Here is a 16,501-nt window from a genome sequence, read left to right on the forward strand (position 1 = left end):
GTTGCCTTTTTGTTCCTTGAGGCTTCTACTCCAAGTAAGAATTCTGAATATGTGCTTTACTGATGGTATGTGAACTGGTATTTCAAACTCTGGCTTCCTGTCCTGGAGTTAAATTGCTGCCAGCTTTTCTGACCTCTTGAGTTTAATGGTCACATGGAAGATTCAGTCTTTGTGTTGAGGAGTTGTTCTGAAATCATGTGCAAGTTTCCTGGAAGAGCACACGCAGCTGGGCTCTGTGTTCAAATCTGCCACAAGACACCTTTGTTGTCCTTTTTGCTTGTTCAGTGTCAGCTGCAGCCCCTGAGCTTTTACAAGGGTGGCTTAGGGACAGAGAATTCCAGTTGTGCCCCTTGGATTTGCTCTGTACAGTGATTTTCAGTGTTCTGTCGAGGTGTGAGGTGTTGTCTTTGAAGACTGCTAAAACTTTTCAAGCTGGTGTGCTTCTCTGTTGGTGTTTAATTCTCTGGTGAGTGGAGCAGTGCTGGAGCTCAGGGCTTGGACTCCTCCTGTTTAGAAGGGACTCAGATTATGACGCCTTCATTAACTCTTTTTTTTCCATGGCTGTGTTTTGAGATGTTTGTGGAATTTTTTAAATAGAGCAAGCTAGTACAAGCCCTGATTTGGTCATAAAGGACCCAGATACTTCTGAAAGCTGCACAATCCAGGTGTTTGGTACCACAGGGCAGTACAGCACACAGGTGAGTTGCATTCACACCATGGGAAGAATGGTGGTGGTGTGTGCTTAATTGCCAAGACCTGCATTTTAAAACTTGCTTGTTGAATATGTCATCCAAGCCCCTTTGCAGTGCTCTGAATTAAGCCTTAATTTGTGCAGCTCTGTCTGTCTGAAAACACTTCTGTGCTAGCAGCACCTCAGGTAAACACGCAGAGGAGAGAAGTGTTGATGGAGCTTTGACAGAACTCCAAACCTGAGCGTCACCCACCTGAAGGGGGTCCCTGTGCCACTGCAGAGCTGCTGGCATTTAGATGCAAGTTCTTATAAGAACCTTGGGAGCACTGAGGTGCTGCTGATGGGATAAACTACCAGGTAATCTTTCACATGAATTTCTGCTTTTGGTATTTTTTTTTTTTTCAGTCGTAAATGTAGTAAGAGTACGAGTTAAACGTGGCTTCAGGTATTCGTGTACTCCTCCTTGGTGAGGTGTCTTCTGTCAACACCCAGAGCCACGGGCTGGCACAGCAGAGCTGTTGGGAGCAGCCTTTGTCCGAGTTTTTCCCACCTCAGCAGCCCCTAGATGTCACTGGTGTCCTGGGATTATCTTTGGCAGTATTTCCACCCGTTTGTCTTTATTCAACTTCTCATATATTGGGGCTGTTGAGTTTACCATGACATTATTTGATGTGAAGTGAAAACTCTGTGGCTTGAACTTCAAATAAGATGATGACAAATTTCATACTGAAGAGCTGTTGGCCCAACAGCAGTGAATGCAAACCTAAGCTCTGCCTGGAAAAAGGAAACAGACTGCTGAATGTATCAGGTTTTAGTCCACTTAACAGCTGTCGTGAATTTCGAGGTGAAAAAAGATGCTGTTCTTACTGAGAATTAAGATCCTTGTTGGTTATTTTGTCTCTGAGGAGGGTGGAAAGAACCCAAGGCATTGATAACCCTCTGACCCAAGGAAGAACCTGGTGAAATGAGTTGCATGTTTCTGGCAAAGTAATAAACAGATGACTTGAAGGAGGATGAGGCTTGTAGGTGTCGCTTCCAGAAACTCCACTGTTTAATTGATCACAAGTGCTTAGGAGCTTAAAAAAATGATTCAGTATATTGAACAAGGTAATGAACAGCTCAGAAACTGCTTTTTCTCCGGCTGTGGAGGAGGACCTTATTGTCGGGGTGGTGCACAAAGTGTGTAACAGCTTTGTCTCTGCTTCACTGAAACAACTTAAAATACCAACCAAACAAAAAGCGAAACCCAAACTTCTCCAGGCTTTCCAAGTGGGAAAGCAACATAAGACTGGGTGGAAACTGAGGCAAGTGAGCTCTTAATCACGGGTGTTTCTCTCGGTATCTGCTGATAAAACATGAGCTCCCCCAGGCTGCTGTGTGCAGTGTGTGTGTGGTGAGGTTTCGTTCCCCAGGATTTCTGTAGTTGGCAGACAGAGAATGAAGTGTCTGACCTCGGTGGATAATACAGAATATGAGAACACTTGCCACTCACTCAGAGAGAAAATGTTTTTTAGCTGAAGGACGCGTTGTCGGAGGCGCTGTGTCCTGAGGCAGGTGCTGTGGCATCGCTGAGGGATGTCCCGGGTGGGGACGATGCTGTCTGTGCAGTGCAGGAAGGGGAAATGAGCACCTGCTGCAGCTGGCTGAAAGGTTTGCTGGGGCAGCCGCTACACGCTCAGCCCCAGAGGGATGTGCTGTGCTCTGCCCTTCGTTTGTTTTGAAGATAAATACAAAGGTGGACTCAAATCTCCTGGTATTCCGGGATTTGTCAAGGTGTACTTCTCACTCCTCAGTCTGTAGTAAAACAGGATATAGTGAATTTATTGCTCTCATTAAATTGTTACGGTGGTCTAAAGTAAACTGCTTGTGTTGCTGTTGCACTGCCTGCTTCAAAAATTCTACTTCTGCTCAAGAACTTACTGGCCATGCTCTTCCTTTTTAAAAAAACCTGACTATTGCTTGTCTAAGGTAAGGTCTAGTGCTTTCCCTTCTGTTGTCACCAGCTGATTCCCTTGGAAATCTGCGGCCTTTGTGCGCAGGGTGCTGGATAAATTCAGCAGATGTACTTCTGTAATTGGCTGTGATCTTTAATTTGCTTAGCTGTAGGAAGCAGAAGAAGGGTTGGGCGGGTGCATCCCCTGCTCTGGTTTGGAGGAGCACTGGGGCTGCAGCAGCTCAGTTTTGGGGCTCGGTTCTTTCAGCTCCCAGGTGAGTGGTACACAGGATTTACTCCCCTGATTTCATCTGGACCATCTGTCCGTTCTGTTTGCTGTCACATTTGTTCCTCCTGACGTCCTCTCTCCGGCGTTTAAGTGTTTGCAGTTTTGTTGGGAGCATATAAAGACTGAGGCTGGCACATAAATTAGGCTCGGGACTGTCTTTGTTCTTGTGTTAATAAACTTCTCTCACCTCCTTTAACCTTCCCTCTCAGTTTTGAATACTGGCAGATCTGTCCTCACGTATTTTGGGAAACTGTTCTTTCATGGTTCAGTTGTGTTTCTAGATTTGGTAAAAACCAGCAGTTTCTGATGAAAACGGTTCATTAAATTGCAGAGGAACAACTTTGTGCTGGGCAGTACCTGCAATGCAGAGGTACTGTTTCTTCTGGAGTCCTAAAATACGTAGTTTGTTTCTGCAGCAACACAGGGTTCTAGGAAATAAAATAATGTTATTTTTCTCTTGCAGTGAGAGAGCACATGTAATTTGCTCTACCAACCAGAGTATTCCAGTATCAAATGGTATGTAAGTGAACCATTTTGAATTTTTCATTGTTCAATATAATAGCTATCTGATAGTGTAGTTTCTCTTCCTGTTTAGGCTAAATGAGGTTTCAATTTACTTTAAAAAAAAAATCACCAGGAAATAATGGAGCTGAAAAAAAAAAGATACAAGTCTGCCTCAGGGCATGGAAAGCCCAGGAGTGACCCGGGGTGGCTCTGGCTGCGGGAGGATCTCAGGAATAGCCGGGAGGGCTCAGTGAGGAGCGCGGCTCTGCGGCTCTGCCCGTGCCTCCAGGGCCTCGTGCAGACTCCGTCTCCAGCCTGGGGCCGGACCCTGCATCTTCTCCATTGCACTTTGTGCTTTGAAAAAGCATATGGCGTGACACAATGCGGGCGGCACTGACAATGGCAGGAATGTGGCCATCGCCAGTTATTTCCAGCGTCTATATGCAGTTGTCTTTACAAGCCTCCCCCTTTTTTGTGTTCTGAAGAGCTGCTGCCTGCCTGTGAATAGGGCAGGCCGAGTCCCAGCTGCTCGGAGCGGGGAGGGGAGCCTTCTGTCCCCGGCTCCTTTCGGGGGCTGCCTGCCTCCTAAACCCCGCATCCCTGACGGCTGCCAAACCTCTCTTCGCTCGTGCGTGCCTTGGAGTTCTTTTGCCTCCCTCCCTTTTAGAGACAAATCCAAGTATGAATATATTTGTTTTAGAATTGTGCTGAATTTTTTTTCACTGCCAAAGCCACGTGGCAATACCGAAGGATTCCCGCATCGTGTAAAGAGCTAGGAAATTCTTCCATTGTCTTTAGCTTCCATTGTCTTGAGTTTACAAAAAGATGGTTACTAAACTCTTTTCAATAAAGGCTTCTAAAGCTTTGGGTGTAGTCAGACAGTGAATTTCATGTTCTTTTAGTAATAATTACTTTGCATTACGTGAGCAGTGAATTTAAATGTGTTCGGCTAGGAAGGTCTGATTAGGAACATGCATATGAATAACGTTTTATTAAGTCCTGCCAGTCCCCCTAAAATACCTGCTCTGTGTGCGCTGCACCATTATGAGGTGATGCTTAAGTCTTAAATTTTAATTTTCAGGGATTTCTGGCTTGGATTTTTAAAGGAAAATCTGTTTGGGTTTTTTTGGTTTGTTTTTTTTTTTTTTTTTTAGCTAACAGGTGGGATAAAGGTGTCTGTATCTCAATCTGAGAAAACGATTTACACTCTCACATCGATTTCGTGGCAGAATGATATAAATTGAAGCAGACTTCATACTTTAAATGGTTTTAGAGGTTTCACTTAGTGATAGAATTAGTTGGATGAAGTGATAAACGACTGCCTTTGCCATGTCATTTAGTGTTCATAGGCTTGTGAAGTTTATGGTGTTGCCTTCCACTCCTTACACTGACAGGGTGGCTTTGCAGGTCGAGTCCTTTGGGGTGGATTTGACAGGATCAAAGGGCCCAAAGCTGTGGAATAGTGCCCAGGGTGCCTTCTGAGGGGACAAACTGCAGCCTTGCAGGGGGAGTTGGGTACCTTGGGCACATAAATCCTGCATGGCTGAATGACCTGCCAGTAAATCTGGGGGAAGTGCAGCACTGAGCCCTGATCTGGTTTGAGAAGGGTCTAGAAATGGAGGTGGCATTTGTCACCTCGATAATTCAGTCCAACTCACTTATTATTCCAGCCCTTCCAAAGAAAACTTGTGAAACTTTCAGACGTAAAATTTGTCTTTCAGTTGAGAGGAGAGAAATCTGTACTCTTTGTTCTGCAGGGGTGCTCCCAGGAGTGTGGATGCAAGAGCCTCCCCCACATTCTGCAGATTTTATCAACACACGGCGGTGACTTGAAGCGGGTTCCCAAAACTTACCATGAGTAAATGGCTGTAATTAAATGTATCCCCAGCCTTCCAAGCGTTGTTTCTGTACCGCTAAGGCTGTTAGATAAAGCCGGCGTTGAGCTATGACACCTGGGCTATATATAGAAGGTGACAGCTTGCTGCTCTTGGGAACATTTGGGTTGTTGCACTCTGGTTTGTGACTTCCACGAAAGAATTGGAGGAAGAGGATAATAACAGCTCCAAAGGGCACTGCCTCTTTGAAACTGCTTAACGTTACCTTTTTAAAAACAGTTTTATCAGCAGCAAAACACAGTTTTTCTCTCTTTGGATTGAGATACAAAGGTTTCTTGTCAGAGAATTTGAGAAAGAAACAAAGACGAATCTCTCTTGAGGCTTGAGGACGTTTGGACCTTTAGGAACAGTTTAATTGAATGGCGGTGAGGAGCTGTTAAAATACAAGCAGAAAAAAAAACAAAAGACACGGGGCTAAATCTTTGTGTGTCTATAATCTGTGACCAAAACAAACAAGAAAACTGTCAAAACAGGGAAGGTTGGAATTGCCCTGTGTCTAGACAAAAAAATAGAAAAAAATATTTGAGGAGGACAGAGAAAAGTGATCTTTAGAGCTTTTAGCAAAAGAAGCTACAGCTGCAGAACCCAACCCCCCGAGGGGCTGTGTTCATCTGGGCTGTGTGCTAAGCTGCATTGTCAGATCAATGCAGATCTGAACTCTAAGGTGGCATGAATCAAATCAAAATTGTGTGTCCAGGCACTTTAGATTTTGGGTTCTTTGAAAATCAAACCCCAGATAAGTAACTGGGCTGCTTGAATCCCTTTCGCCTTTATTCAGAAAAAATGTCTAAAATATCGTTGTCCAAACAGTTCCTTAATATCAAATGTTCTCTAAAAACAAAACCAGTAAGTCCAAAACATGTATTAAATGATACTTTTGTTCCAGGGGAAGGACAGGGGAAGTGGAGCCCTTCCTCTTTGGAAGGTGTGTTTGATGTGGTGCTGCTCTAATGCCATGGTTACAGACAGTACAGAAAACAAACCCCGAGCACCAGGTGGGCTCTCCCTCTTCTCCAGTCCCCATTTCCCTGCCCACTACTGAGATTCTAACAGGAGATGCAGGAAGGTTGAAGGCTCATGTGTTTCAGCATCAAAATGACCAGAGGTCAAAATCTTTTCATTTGGGCCAGAAAGCCAAATCTCCCCGTTACACTGTCAGATTCTACTATGTTTCTGGGGAGATGCAGTGTGAGAAGCAGTTTTGTTTTGGTTTCTCACCAACAAGAAGTGAAGGAAAGATGAAGACAGCACACTCAGTGGAGACTCTCACAAACTGACAGGTTTTCCCAGAAGTGGTGAGACAAACTGGGATCCACAGCTAAATCCCTTCCTGCTTGGGCAGCCACTGCTGTGCTCTCATGGCAAGGAGCTGTGTGTCACTCCCTGTGCTCGGGGACTGTAGGTGCTGCACTGAACAAGTGACAGAAGGACTGCCAGACCAAAGAACCCACCTGTTTGTGTCCACAAGATCTAAAAGTACGTGGCATGGACTCTAATGTGTTCAGGGAGGGAGGTAATGCCTGAGAATTCCCGTGGTGTTGCCAGCGCTGCAGGAATCCCTCTTCCCAGGGCAGGCGGTAGGAATGCAAGCATTCTGTTTGGGAGGGGAAGAACAAAAAAACCCACAACCAAACCAAAGAATACTTGAATACATGTGACTTTTTTCTTTCCTGATCTACTTATTTTGTATGACACAGATTATGTTTGTTTGCATATTTCGTGTTCCATCTGGCCCACGTCATTTGCATCTGTTAATTTAAATGTATGTATGTGGCTGTGTCACAGTGGTCATTGCTAGGATGACCAAGGAGAACGCTTCCCTGAAGTGTTGGGTAGGACTTAAATCTGTTTGGGTGACCTAAGGGGACAGGTAGATTGTATGCATCTGTCATTCACCCATCAACACTTGCTCTTCATGCAAGACCTTAGCGATTCATCCAGTGCCTGAGTCTCGTAATATTTGAGTCATAGGAGACTTGAGAATGTATAATCTGAGGAGGTTTTTTCAGCTGAATTGCCCAGTTGGCCAGTAGAACTCTACCTTGAGAGAAATGTGACCAGTTGTCCATTAATGTAGTTCTGGAGTTAAATTCACACTGCCTGAATGCAGAATGGAGGGAGGAGTGTCTGGCAGCAGACTCCTTGCTGGGAAACTGAGAATATTTTGCTTGTTTTGAATGTACTTGAATATCATCCATGCTACAAATTAAAGTGCAAGAAAACATTGGCTTGATTCAACAGCAGTGGTTGGCAGCAAGAGCCTTGATTTTAGGGAAGATTTGACAGTTCTGAGAGGTCAGCAGATGCTCTGGCCTGCCAGATTCATTTTCCCCCATAGCCTACATAAGAGTTCTTTGATCCCCTTCCCTTCTTCCTTTGCCTCTTGCCTCTCTGTACTATGAAAAGATTGATTGCCAACAACTGTAAACTGGTGTGTGGCTGTATAAACCCACAAAAGACACATGGAAGGTGTTGGTGAATTCTGGTTTTATCACCTTTCCCCCCAAGAAACTCTGAGGTATTACTTCTCCCTTCTTTGTATAGCTCTTGATAGAACTAAACAAGAGCAAACTGTTCTTGGCTGTCATTATAACAGCTTGCACATCAGCATAATGTTTTTTTGTTGTATCTTTTAAAAAACACAAATAAATCCCAAGGTGTTAAAGCAAGCAGGTACAGATTGCTGTGTGTCCTCCCTGGAAATGCAGCCAATTCTTCTAGCGAAAAGCTGACAGGTAAGAATTTGATTGGTGTTTTTTGGTTGCTTTTCTTCTTAAGGGGTTTGGGGAGTAGATTGTAATTTCAGCAATAGAGGAGTGGTGCTACTGGGAAGGAACAGGGCTGGGAACTGAGTCCTGAGTAGGCACAGAGCAGCATTAGGGACTTGGGGTTTTGCATTGTGCTTTGCTTTGCCACTGGAGTTTTGTAGCCAACGAGTGCTGCTCCGGCTCGGCGCTGCCTGAAAGGATGTGAATCATTTTCCTGCTTCCTGCAGCAGCTGAAAGTGCAGAGTGTCCACTGCTCCTTATCCACCGTGGTCACTGTGTGGTACCAGTGCAGCTGGGGGTGCCAGGCCCACGGATGCCTTAGGATTTCGCTTTTATATTTTCAGATCCTGTACTGCTTTAGTGTATAACTCTAAACTCCACAGCCTGTCAGCTGCTGTTCTTCTGTTTTATTCAGACACAATTCCTCTAGGCCTCAAACTCAAGGACACCTCACTGTCTCAGGCCCCAAGAGATGTAAACAAAAGTGAATTGAGGGGCAAACTTGGGGTAAACGACTTCATTACCTGAAGCTGTAATTGGAGCATTAACCCCTGATACGTAAAATTTGTAACTATATGAAAAACTCGTGTCCATTGTCCACCTTGGGTGTAGCCCCTGGGAGGCTCTGACTGCCCAAGGTGTGTCTATTGAAGGCCTTTAATAAACACCCACTTTATTCTCTAACTTTGTCTAGCCTCTGCTCTAGGGAGCCACCCCAAGGCATCCCCACCAGGTGTGATGTGGGACTGCTTGTGCCCTTTGGGTCTTAAAACTTTCTCTTTGAGACCAAGTGCATTCAGGAGCTTTCCAAATTCTGTCACTCTATTTAAAGTTTGATGGGAAACAAAGGACATCCTGGGCACTCTGTAGAGGTACCCCAAGGCTCCTGAGGAGTCTTGGGCTTCCCTGAGTGTGTATGTGTTGGCTTAGTAAGAAATGCTGGTTTCGTTGAGGGGTTAATGAGTGGGAGGCTTGCAGCTGCTTGGGGTGTAGCAGCTCCTCGGTAGAGATTTGCTCCAGAATCCCAGATTTTGGTAAGAAGCTGTGTGCTCCCTCTGCCTGGATGGGGGGATTCAATTGCACTCCTTTTCTGACCTCTTAATCTGCTCCTGTGAACAAGAGAGATAAGCTGGACCAGGATTATGTGTGTCAATAGTCTTGGGCTCCTGGTACTGTGCAGGCATCTGCTGGGAATCTGCTGAGCAGGAAAGGAATCTCAGCATGTTGTTTTGGAAAGTGGAAGTGTAGGTAGATATTATCAGCGTTGGGGTCAGTCACGGGTAATGAGGCCTCCAAGGCTGTAAACATCAAGGGACATTTGCAGGCCCAAAGGAGGCAAATTTGCTCAGTTTGTGTGATTCAGTTCTTGGTGAGACCCACTTGGTGTGGGTGCTGTGAACAACCTCTCCCCACCGGCGGAAGAGTTTGATGGGGCTGCTATGTCTCTTCTGGGCTTCCCCCATTTCCCAATATGTGGAACATTAATTACAAAACCTGTTGCATGGTGACAGTGGAAGGGGTTTCGTAGTGACTTTGCTCAGCACAGGCTGGTTCTGGTGAACTGATTTTAGGATAGGAAGATTGGAAGTCTGGAGGTTTTTTTGTGTGCATGTCAGTCATGGATGGTGCAAAGCCTTAAACACAGCCAGGCTTCCACAGTGGCCATGAGAAGCTGAAACCCATTCAGGGACTGCTGGGTGGGCACACAGGCTCTGGGGGATGCCCAGGAATGTCCCTTCCCTCTCAGTGGACACAGGCACATCACTTTAAGGATGCTTTAAGCTGAGCCTCTCTGGTGATGATTTGAAATTAGGCTGCTCTGTTTTGTACTTAAATGGTGCAGGAGCTTTGCAGAGTTCAGCTGAGGGTGACTGAATCTCTGCAGTTCCTGATGTGGCCTGTGAATGCATGTCTGAAGATGCTTTGGCTCTCAGCTTCCTCAGATACAAAGACAACTACTCTCCTTGCTTTCCAATAATATTTTACTATAAACCACAAATTGAGTTAATTTTACACTTAAGAGATCCGAGGCCAGAAGGGATCAGTTAATATAATTACTTGTATGTTGTTGTTTTACTAAGTAGTTTTTGTTTGTAACCAAAGCAACTTGTATTTGCTTCTGGAAAAATATTCTGTCTCACTTGACATAAAAAGAAAGGAAATTCATTACTTCTTCCTCCTTGTGTCTCATTTCAATCCTTTTCTTTCTCATTTCAGACAATCTGGACCTACTATCTAGGTCTTGGCACTTAAGGCTCTACCTTATTGGATTAAAAGACTTCTTGAAGCCATTACTTACTCAGCTGGTAAGTGAGCTACAGAATATATTTGCAATGCAACACAGGCAGTGTAACTAATCAAATCACCCTCAGTAATCATCTTGTTTAACTAAATTAACTTAAGGCCTCACGCTCTGAGGTGTATTTTCATGTTTGAACGTTTTCTGAACCGGCTTGGATTTTTTTTTTAACCTCTTTAAAATGCAGTGCAATGAATTTCACTTGCTGAAAACTCCAATGAAATGCTAATGTTGTGTAGGGAGCTACAATCCCATGCAAGGGAAAAGACTGTTTATCCCCTTTGCTTTTCCTTTAGCTTAGCTCATGCAGAAGCCTGGGAGGCCTAAAGTGGACAATTTAGAGACACTATCCAGTTAGGTAACTGTGGACTTGGGAATTTGCTAGAGGGTGCAACTTGGAACCAGGCATCTCATGCAAAAAAAAAAAAAAAATCTTAGGAGGCAGAGGAAGGGCAGTCTCGTGGTTAAGACTGCTGGATTAGTATGTGAATCCCTGCTTTTTCCATGTGCTTCCTGCAGGACTTGGGAACCATTCTGCTCTTCCGTGGAGCGGGCAAGATGACGTTCCCTCCCAGTTCCATCCATGCTGACTTGTGTGTATCAGGTTCAAGGAAGGATGGCTCAGACCATGGCCTGGGGCACACCTGGCAGGAGATGTGCTGCTTGGCCCAGTTGTTTTCATCTCCAGAGAAAAGCGCAAGTGGCTTGGACAAAGGTTTGGGTGCATTCCAGCAGCTGGACTGGGGATCTGTAAAACCTGTGTGTCTGCAGGGTAGGAGGAGCAGTCAGGACTGGGGAGCTGCTGCTGTGAGAGTGTGTGCAGAGCTGTGCTTGGACATGGGCCCAAAAATGGTGCAATCCTGAAGCTGGGCTCCGGCAGCTGGAGCTGTCAAAAGTGGATGGCCCCTTGGGGATGTGGGGTTGTTATCTGTGAAGAGTTTACCATAATGTGGCAAGGCTCTGGGTGCCAGGATTAACCAGCACTCACTCCAGCACTTCTCATAAATCATCCTTTTTTTGTGACGTTTCGGTACCGCTCTGCTAACAGCAGCATCTTGGGTGGTAAATGAAAGCTGTGTTACAGACAGGAACCAACTGCCTGCTTAGCAGAGATTTCCTGCATGATGTCTGCACCCCTGGACCTGCTGCTGAGGCCTGGGCTGGTTGTATTCTTCTATCCTTTTAATTGGAATAGAGACTGAAACATTTATTTGGAGAGGGAGACTCTGCAGAGAGCTGCAGGATACTTGCTAGTGGAAGATGAAAAGATGTAAGTTGATTGGTGTGATTTAAAAGCTTGATCTTGCCTCCTGGCCAGAGGCTCTGATAAAAGACCTGGTACATGTTGCCAAGAGGTTGGGAAGAGGTTTGAACTCCAAATGCTCCCAGCTGACCTGGTCTAACAAGAGCATTTTTCCCCTGTAACAGGTGTGAGTGACTGACATGCAAAGAGAGGGGAAAACAAGCCCTTCTTTCTATTATTGTCCACCTGCATATCAAACGAGAGGAGTCCTGTTAGATCAGATGGTCTGTTTGTATTACTTTGGAATGGAAAAGAATAAAGGCAGTTTCTATGAAGAAGAACTTGAAAAGCTTCCCTGATTTTTCATCAGAGCTGTTGGAAACCTTCCTTCCCCACACAGCCCCTTCCCCAGGCCCACCCCCAAAATGCTCCCCTCTTCTTGCCTTTGTCAGGCAAGTGTCAGATTTGACACCTGTGCATTAAGGTACAGAAATGCAAATAGACAAATCCAGCAACACCTAATCAGAGGATGTAAACTTTCTGTGAACCTAAGTTGTGGATTAAAAAGGAAAAAAAAGGCCATATTGCTAACACATTTCTAAAATGCTTTTGACACTACTGAAAAACTCCTCATAGTACTGCTCTGACCTGGCTTTTCTTTTCAGCCAGTACAGCACTGTGCTCAGGGGAAAGGGCTGTAATCCCTCTGCTCTTCCCAACCACTTCAGCTTTGGGAGAGCAGCTGTCCAGGTAGCCTCACAGCCCTGCTGCCTCTTTTCCCTGCAGCAGAGGAAAGGGGATGTGCTCAGGTGACCATCCCAGGAAGGTTCCCCTGGCTGTGGGAAGGGCAGCAGCACAGGCAGGAATGGGAAAGCAACAGGAACCTGGGAAGACCAGCTTTGGCTTCCCTTCTCCAAGACCAGCACCACATCTACAGTGCTGCTGAGCAGGGATGACTTTGCTTCGAGCTGCCCCCAGTCCCTGCTGACCCAAAGCTGGCACTTCTGTGTTGACTCTGGGCTGCGTTTCTGTCTCCAAAGTCTCAGGATTTGCACTTGCTTTCACAGGAGCATTACAGAGAGCCCTAACACAAGCATCTTTCATCTCACGGAAATGAAGCCAAGCTAAGCTGCCTCTGGTGTTCCTGCAGCAATGGAGAGGCTGCCAGGGGCCAGGATCAGCTCTGGATGTCACTGCAGAAGTCACTGAGCTCAGGCAGGGTCCGAGTGCTGCTGTGAGCCCCAGACTGGGCTGTGGCTTCAGCTCCCTCTCCAGGGCCTTTTCCAGCCATTAGCTGTGAGGGGCTCTGGCTGAGCAGGGGCAGAACACAGGCTGAGGGGTTGTGTGTGAACTGCCCTTGGGGGTACAAGGAGCTCGGAGCTAAGAGGGGAGAGAGATGTATCAAACAAGACATGAGACCCGAGGGCAATTGACATAAATAAACCTGGACTTGGGCAGCCTCAGTCCAAGGGTCCCAGGCTTCACTTACACTTCAAACCCCAACCGCCCTCCCTAAAGCAGAAAGGTCAGTACAGAGGCTCTCACCTCCCCTTGCCCCTCTCCTCCAATTCAAAGGGAATGTAGCACAACAGGGGTTTGAGAAGGACCAAACATTCTGATTGACACCTTTGAACAAGAACACCCACCTCAGGTAAAAAAAATCACAAAGGAAAGGCCTTGCCAGTGCTTCAGCTTCCACTTTTAATATCCCGTGGGGTTATTAACAAAGGTACACATCTAGGCCCTTGGTCGTTGGGTTGCTTCCTTTCTTGCTTGTTCTATGTTTGGGAACTTCCATGTATTAAGACACTTTACAATCCCTTTTTTCCTCTTTACAATGACAGCTCTCTGAAGGTATTGTATCACACCATAACTAACCTGGCATCTCCCCAAAGCAGGAACCAGGAGGGGTCAAACCTCAGGGGTAAGAATGCTAAGGGTCCCCCTCCAAGCCCCCAGAAACATTAAAGAAGACCTTCCAAACCCACTGCACACTCTGTTCAATTGAGTCTTTTTTTTTGCTCTCCACCAACAGCGAAGAACCCAAAGAGCAAACCACTCCCCTGTGAAGTTGTGCCCCAGGACAGGATTTGCCTAGCACTTCTGAAGTCAGGGCTGTGCATGTGTGAGCAATGCCTTCAGATGGCAGATCAAGTAGAGTAGGTTTGAGACTGGCATCCAGACCAACCAGCCCCAAACTCTGTGGCCTAAGACCAACTTCAGCCAGTATGCCCCTGCTCATGCAATAAACTCAAGTGTCAAGTAGAATTAAACAAAAGAAGTATTTGAAGTCCAATAGTTAAGTTAACAACGCTTAGTACAAGAATTAAGCCTTAATTAGCAGCATTGTTTCCATAATATACACATACCGGTGTTAAGAGCCAAAAAGAGGGAGCTATGTTGTTAATGTTCTTAAACGGGTTAGAAGTGCATCACATTACAAAATATATGCCACATTGTGAATTCAGGGGGTTTTTTTATTAAAGATTAAAAATAAAAAACATTTGACACCCTAATATACATAAAGTCACAATAAACTCAAATGTGCTAAAAGCAAAATGTGCATAAAGACACTCATTTCTAAAAGGCACCCTGCCACCACCATCTTTTTAAATGCTTGTCTAATTCCACCACGTTTCTAGTTTCCTCTCCCTTCCCTAAAGGTGAGACTTTGGGCTGCTACCAGGTACAGATGCTACCCCCACTGACACCTTTCAGGGGTCTGTGCTATCACTAGAACGCTTAAAACCGCGCATGCAGACTTAGCTCGAGCTTCTTCTGGAATTAACTACTGTGATTTAAAACGCACAAAGGCTTTTTCTTAAAAGGTAGCAGTGTTTGGGTCGCTAAGGGCCACGAAGAAAGAGATAGGGTTATAAAATAACTGCTGCGTCTCCACCAGAAAGCTTTGCTACTACAAACCAACTCCCTCCTCCCCCCCCCCCGTCCTCTCGTAAAAACAACCCCCAGAGTTACAAAATGCCGCACACGAACACACGCAGGGATGAAATGTTAACGCGTCGGCTGTTAAGCTGTCAGGCTGTGACAGCGTCAGAGTGCCCGCGTCCCCCAGTCACAGCGCTGCCGGCCGCACACACGCACACACAGACAGACACACTCCACACACACGCGTGTGCGGGGGCACCCTGCCCTCCCCGTGGGGAGCTCTGCGCTGACTCCTCTCCGCCGTTACCAGGGTCTCCACATGGATTTGGGCAAGCCGGCCGAGGGCAGGCCCTGCGTCTGCGACGCGTCCAGTCCGTCCGTGGAGGTCTGGCCCGGCTCGGCCTCGTCCGAGTCGGAGCAGGTCTCTTCGCTGGGGGAGGGCGAGAGCGCCGGGGCGGGCAGGGCCGGGCCGGGCCGGGCCCCGGCCGGCAGGGCCAGCGCCTCGCCGGCGTGCCAGGGCCCGAGCGCGGGCTCCCCCAAAACGTCCGTGATCGAGTCCGGGCAGCCGCCCTCGCTGAGGGGCATGGACTCCAGCAGGTGGTTGAGCAGCTCGGCGGCCGTGGTGGCGTCAATGCCGGGGCAGCTGGAGACGAAGGTGTGCACCTCGTGCATGCACTGGATGTACCCGGCGGCGAAGCGCTCGCTGGCCTCGAGGAGCCGCCGCCCGCCCCCTGCGCCGCCGGGGACAGAGAGGGGCGCGGGTGAGGCGCGGGCCGGGCCGGGCGCCCCCCGCCGCCCCCCGGGCCGGCACTCACCGCGGGCGCGGCGCTCCAGCACGGCCCGCACCCGCCGCACCGTCCGCTCCAGCACCTCCGCGTTCTCCAGCTTCGCCTGAAACTGACCCGGGGCACCGCGGCCGTCAGCGCGGCCCCGGGCCCCGCCGGCCCCCGCCCCGCCTCGCCGCCGCCTCACCTCGCTGTCGGCCAGCAGCAGCCGCAGCTCCCGCAGGCTCTCATTGATGCGCGCCCGGCGCTTCTTCTCCACCAGCGGCTTCTTCGTCTGCGGGGACAACAGCGCCGTCAGCCCACCCCGGCCGCGGCCCCGCCCCGCCCGCCGCGCCCCCGGCCGCTCACCCTCCGGTCGACGCGGGGCTCCGCGCAGCCCTCGCCCCGCGGCGGGCCGTCCCTGCCCGGCGCCATGGCCGCGCCTGTGCCCGGCCACCTCCGCTCCGCGCCGCTCCCGCCCCGCGCCGCCTTTTTATACCCCGCGATTTGCATGTCAATGAGCCCATTGGCCGCGCCGCGCGGGCAGCGCCGAGCGTTGGCCGAACGGACCAATAGCGGCCGCGCTCTTTGTCTGCGGCGGGGCGGGGCCGCCGGCGCGGGGGGGCGGGGCGGGCCCGGCCCGGCCGCGGATCCCGGCCCGGCCCCGGGAGCGGCCCCGGCGGCAGCGTGCGGCTGCCCGCGGCGGCTGGGCTAGCTCTCCCCCAGTGAACCCCAAACCCCAGCGCCCGGCACGGGCTCCGAACCTCAGAATACCCGTGTGTGCGGCTGGGGTGTTCGTGGAAAGGAGGGCGCAGTGGGGCCGGCCAGCTGCCGGCGGAGAAAGCCGGGCGTCAGCCCCGACCTGGGCGCGAAAGAGTCAGTCTGAGCGGTGACCGGGGAGCCGCGGGGCTAAGCAGGCACAGCCGGCCACGGAGACGGTCTTGTCCTGGCCCGATCCCAGCGGATGGGGCGGCTCTGGGGCCGGGCTGCGGGTGCCAGACCGGGAGGACGCGCTCGTTGTGGCCGTGTCGCGGGGCTGTGCGAGGCACCGCGGCCGTGCAGCGCATCCCCAGCCCGGGGGCTGCTCGCCTGCCCGCTGGCCACGGGCAGCTGGGCCCGGAGCGCTCGGTGCCGGCGCCGCAGCCGCCCGCCTCCCTGGCTGCAAGAGCCGGGCAGCTTTGTGCGGGTAACTTGATGCTGATGACAGTTGGCAGCTGCAGTTCCCCCGC

General features: G+C 49.1%; 1 protein-coding gene across 4 annotated transcripts; it reads right to left on the reverse strand.

The window, feature by feature from the left end:
* Nucleotides 1–14,078: 14,078 nt before the first annotated feature.
* Nucleotides 14,079–15,785, reverse strand: LOC136295431 (transcription cofactor HES-6-like). Of its 4 annotated transcripts, none has more exons than XM_066193940.1 (4): nucleotides 15,642–15,726; nucleotides 15,481–15,567; nucleotides 15,324–15,405; nucleotides 14,079–15,151 (listed from the first exon to the last, which is right to left on the reverse strand). In XM_066193940.1, the coding sequence occupies exons 1-4, from the start codon at nucleotides 15,705–15,707 to the stop codon at nucleotides 14,658–14,660; spliced, it is 729 nt and encodes a 242-aa protein (XP_066050037.1). In that variant the 5' UTR covers nucleotides 15,708–15,726; the 3' UTR covers nucleotides 14,079–14,657. The 4 variants fall into 4 exon arrangements, with proteins under 4 accessions (XP_066050037.1, XP_066050036.1, XP_066050038.1 ...); XM_066193941.1 differs by having other exon boundaries at nucleotides 14,715–15,239; XM_066193939.1 differs by lacking the exon at nucleotides 15,324–15,405 and having other exon boundaries at nucleotides 14,079–15,239.
* Nucleotides 15,786–16,501: the final 716 nt, after the last annotated feature.

Source organism: Chamaea fasciata, unplaced genomic scaffold (assembly GCF_029207755.1).
Source record: "Chamaea fasciata isolate MVZ Bird 193981 ecotype frontalis unplaced genomic scaffold, bChaFas1.0.hap1 SCAF_11, whole genome shotgun sequence".
NCBI lineage: Eukaryota > Metazoa > Chordata > Aves > Passeriformes > Sylviidae > Chamaea > Chamaea fasciata.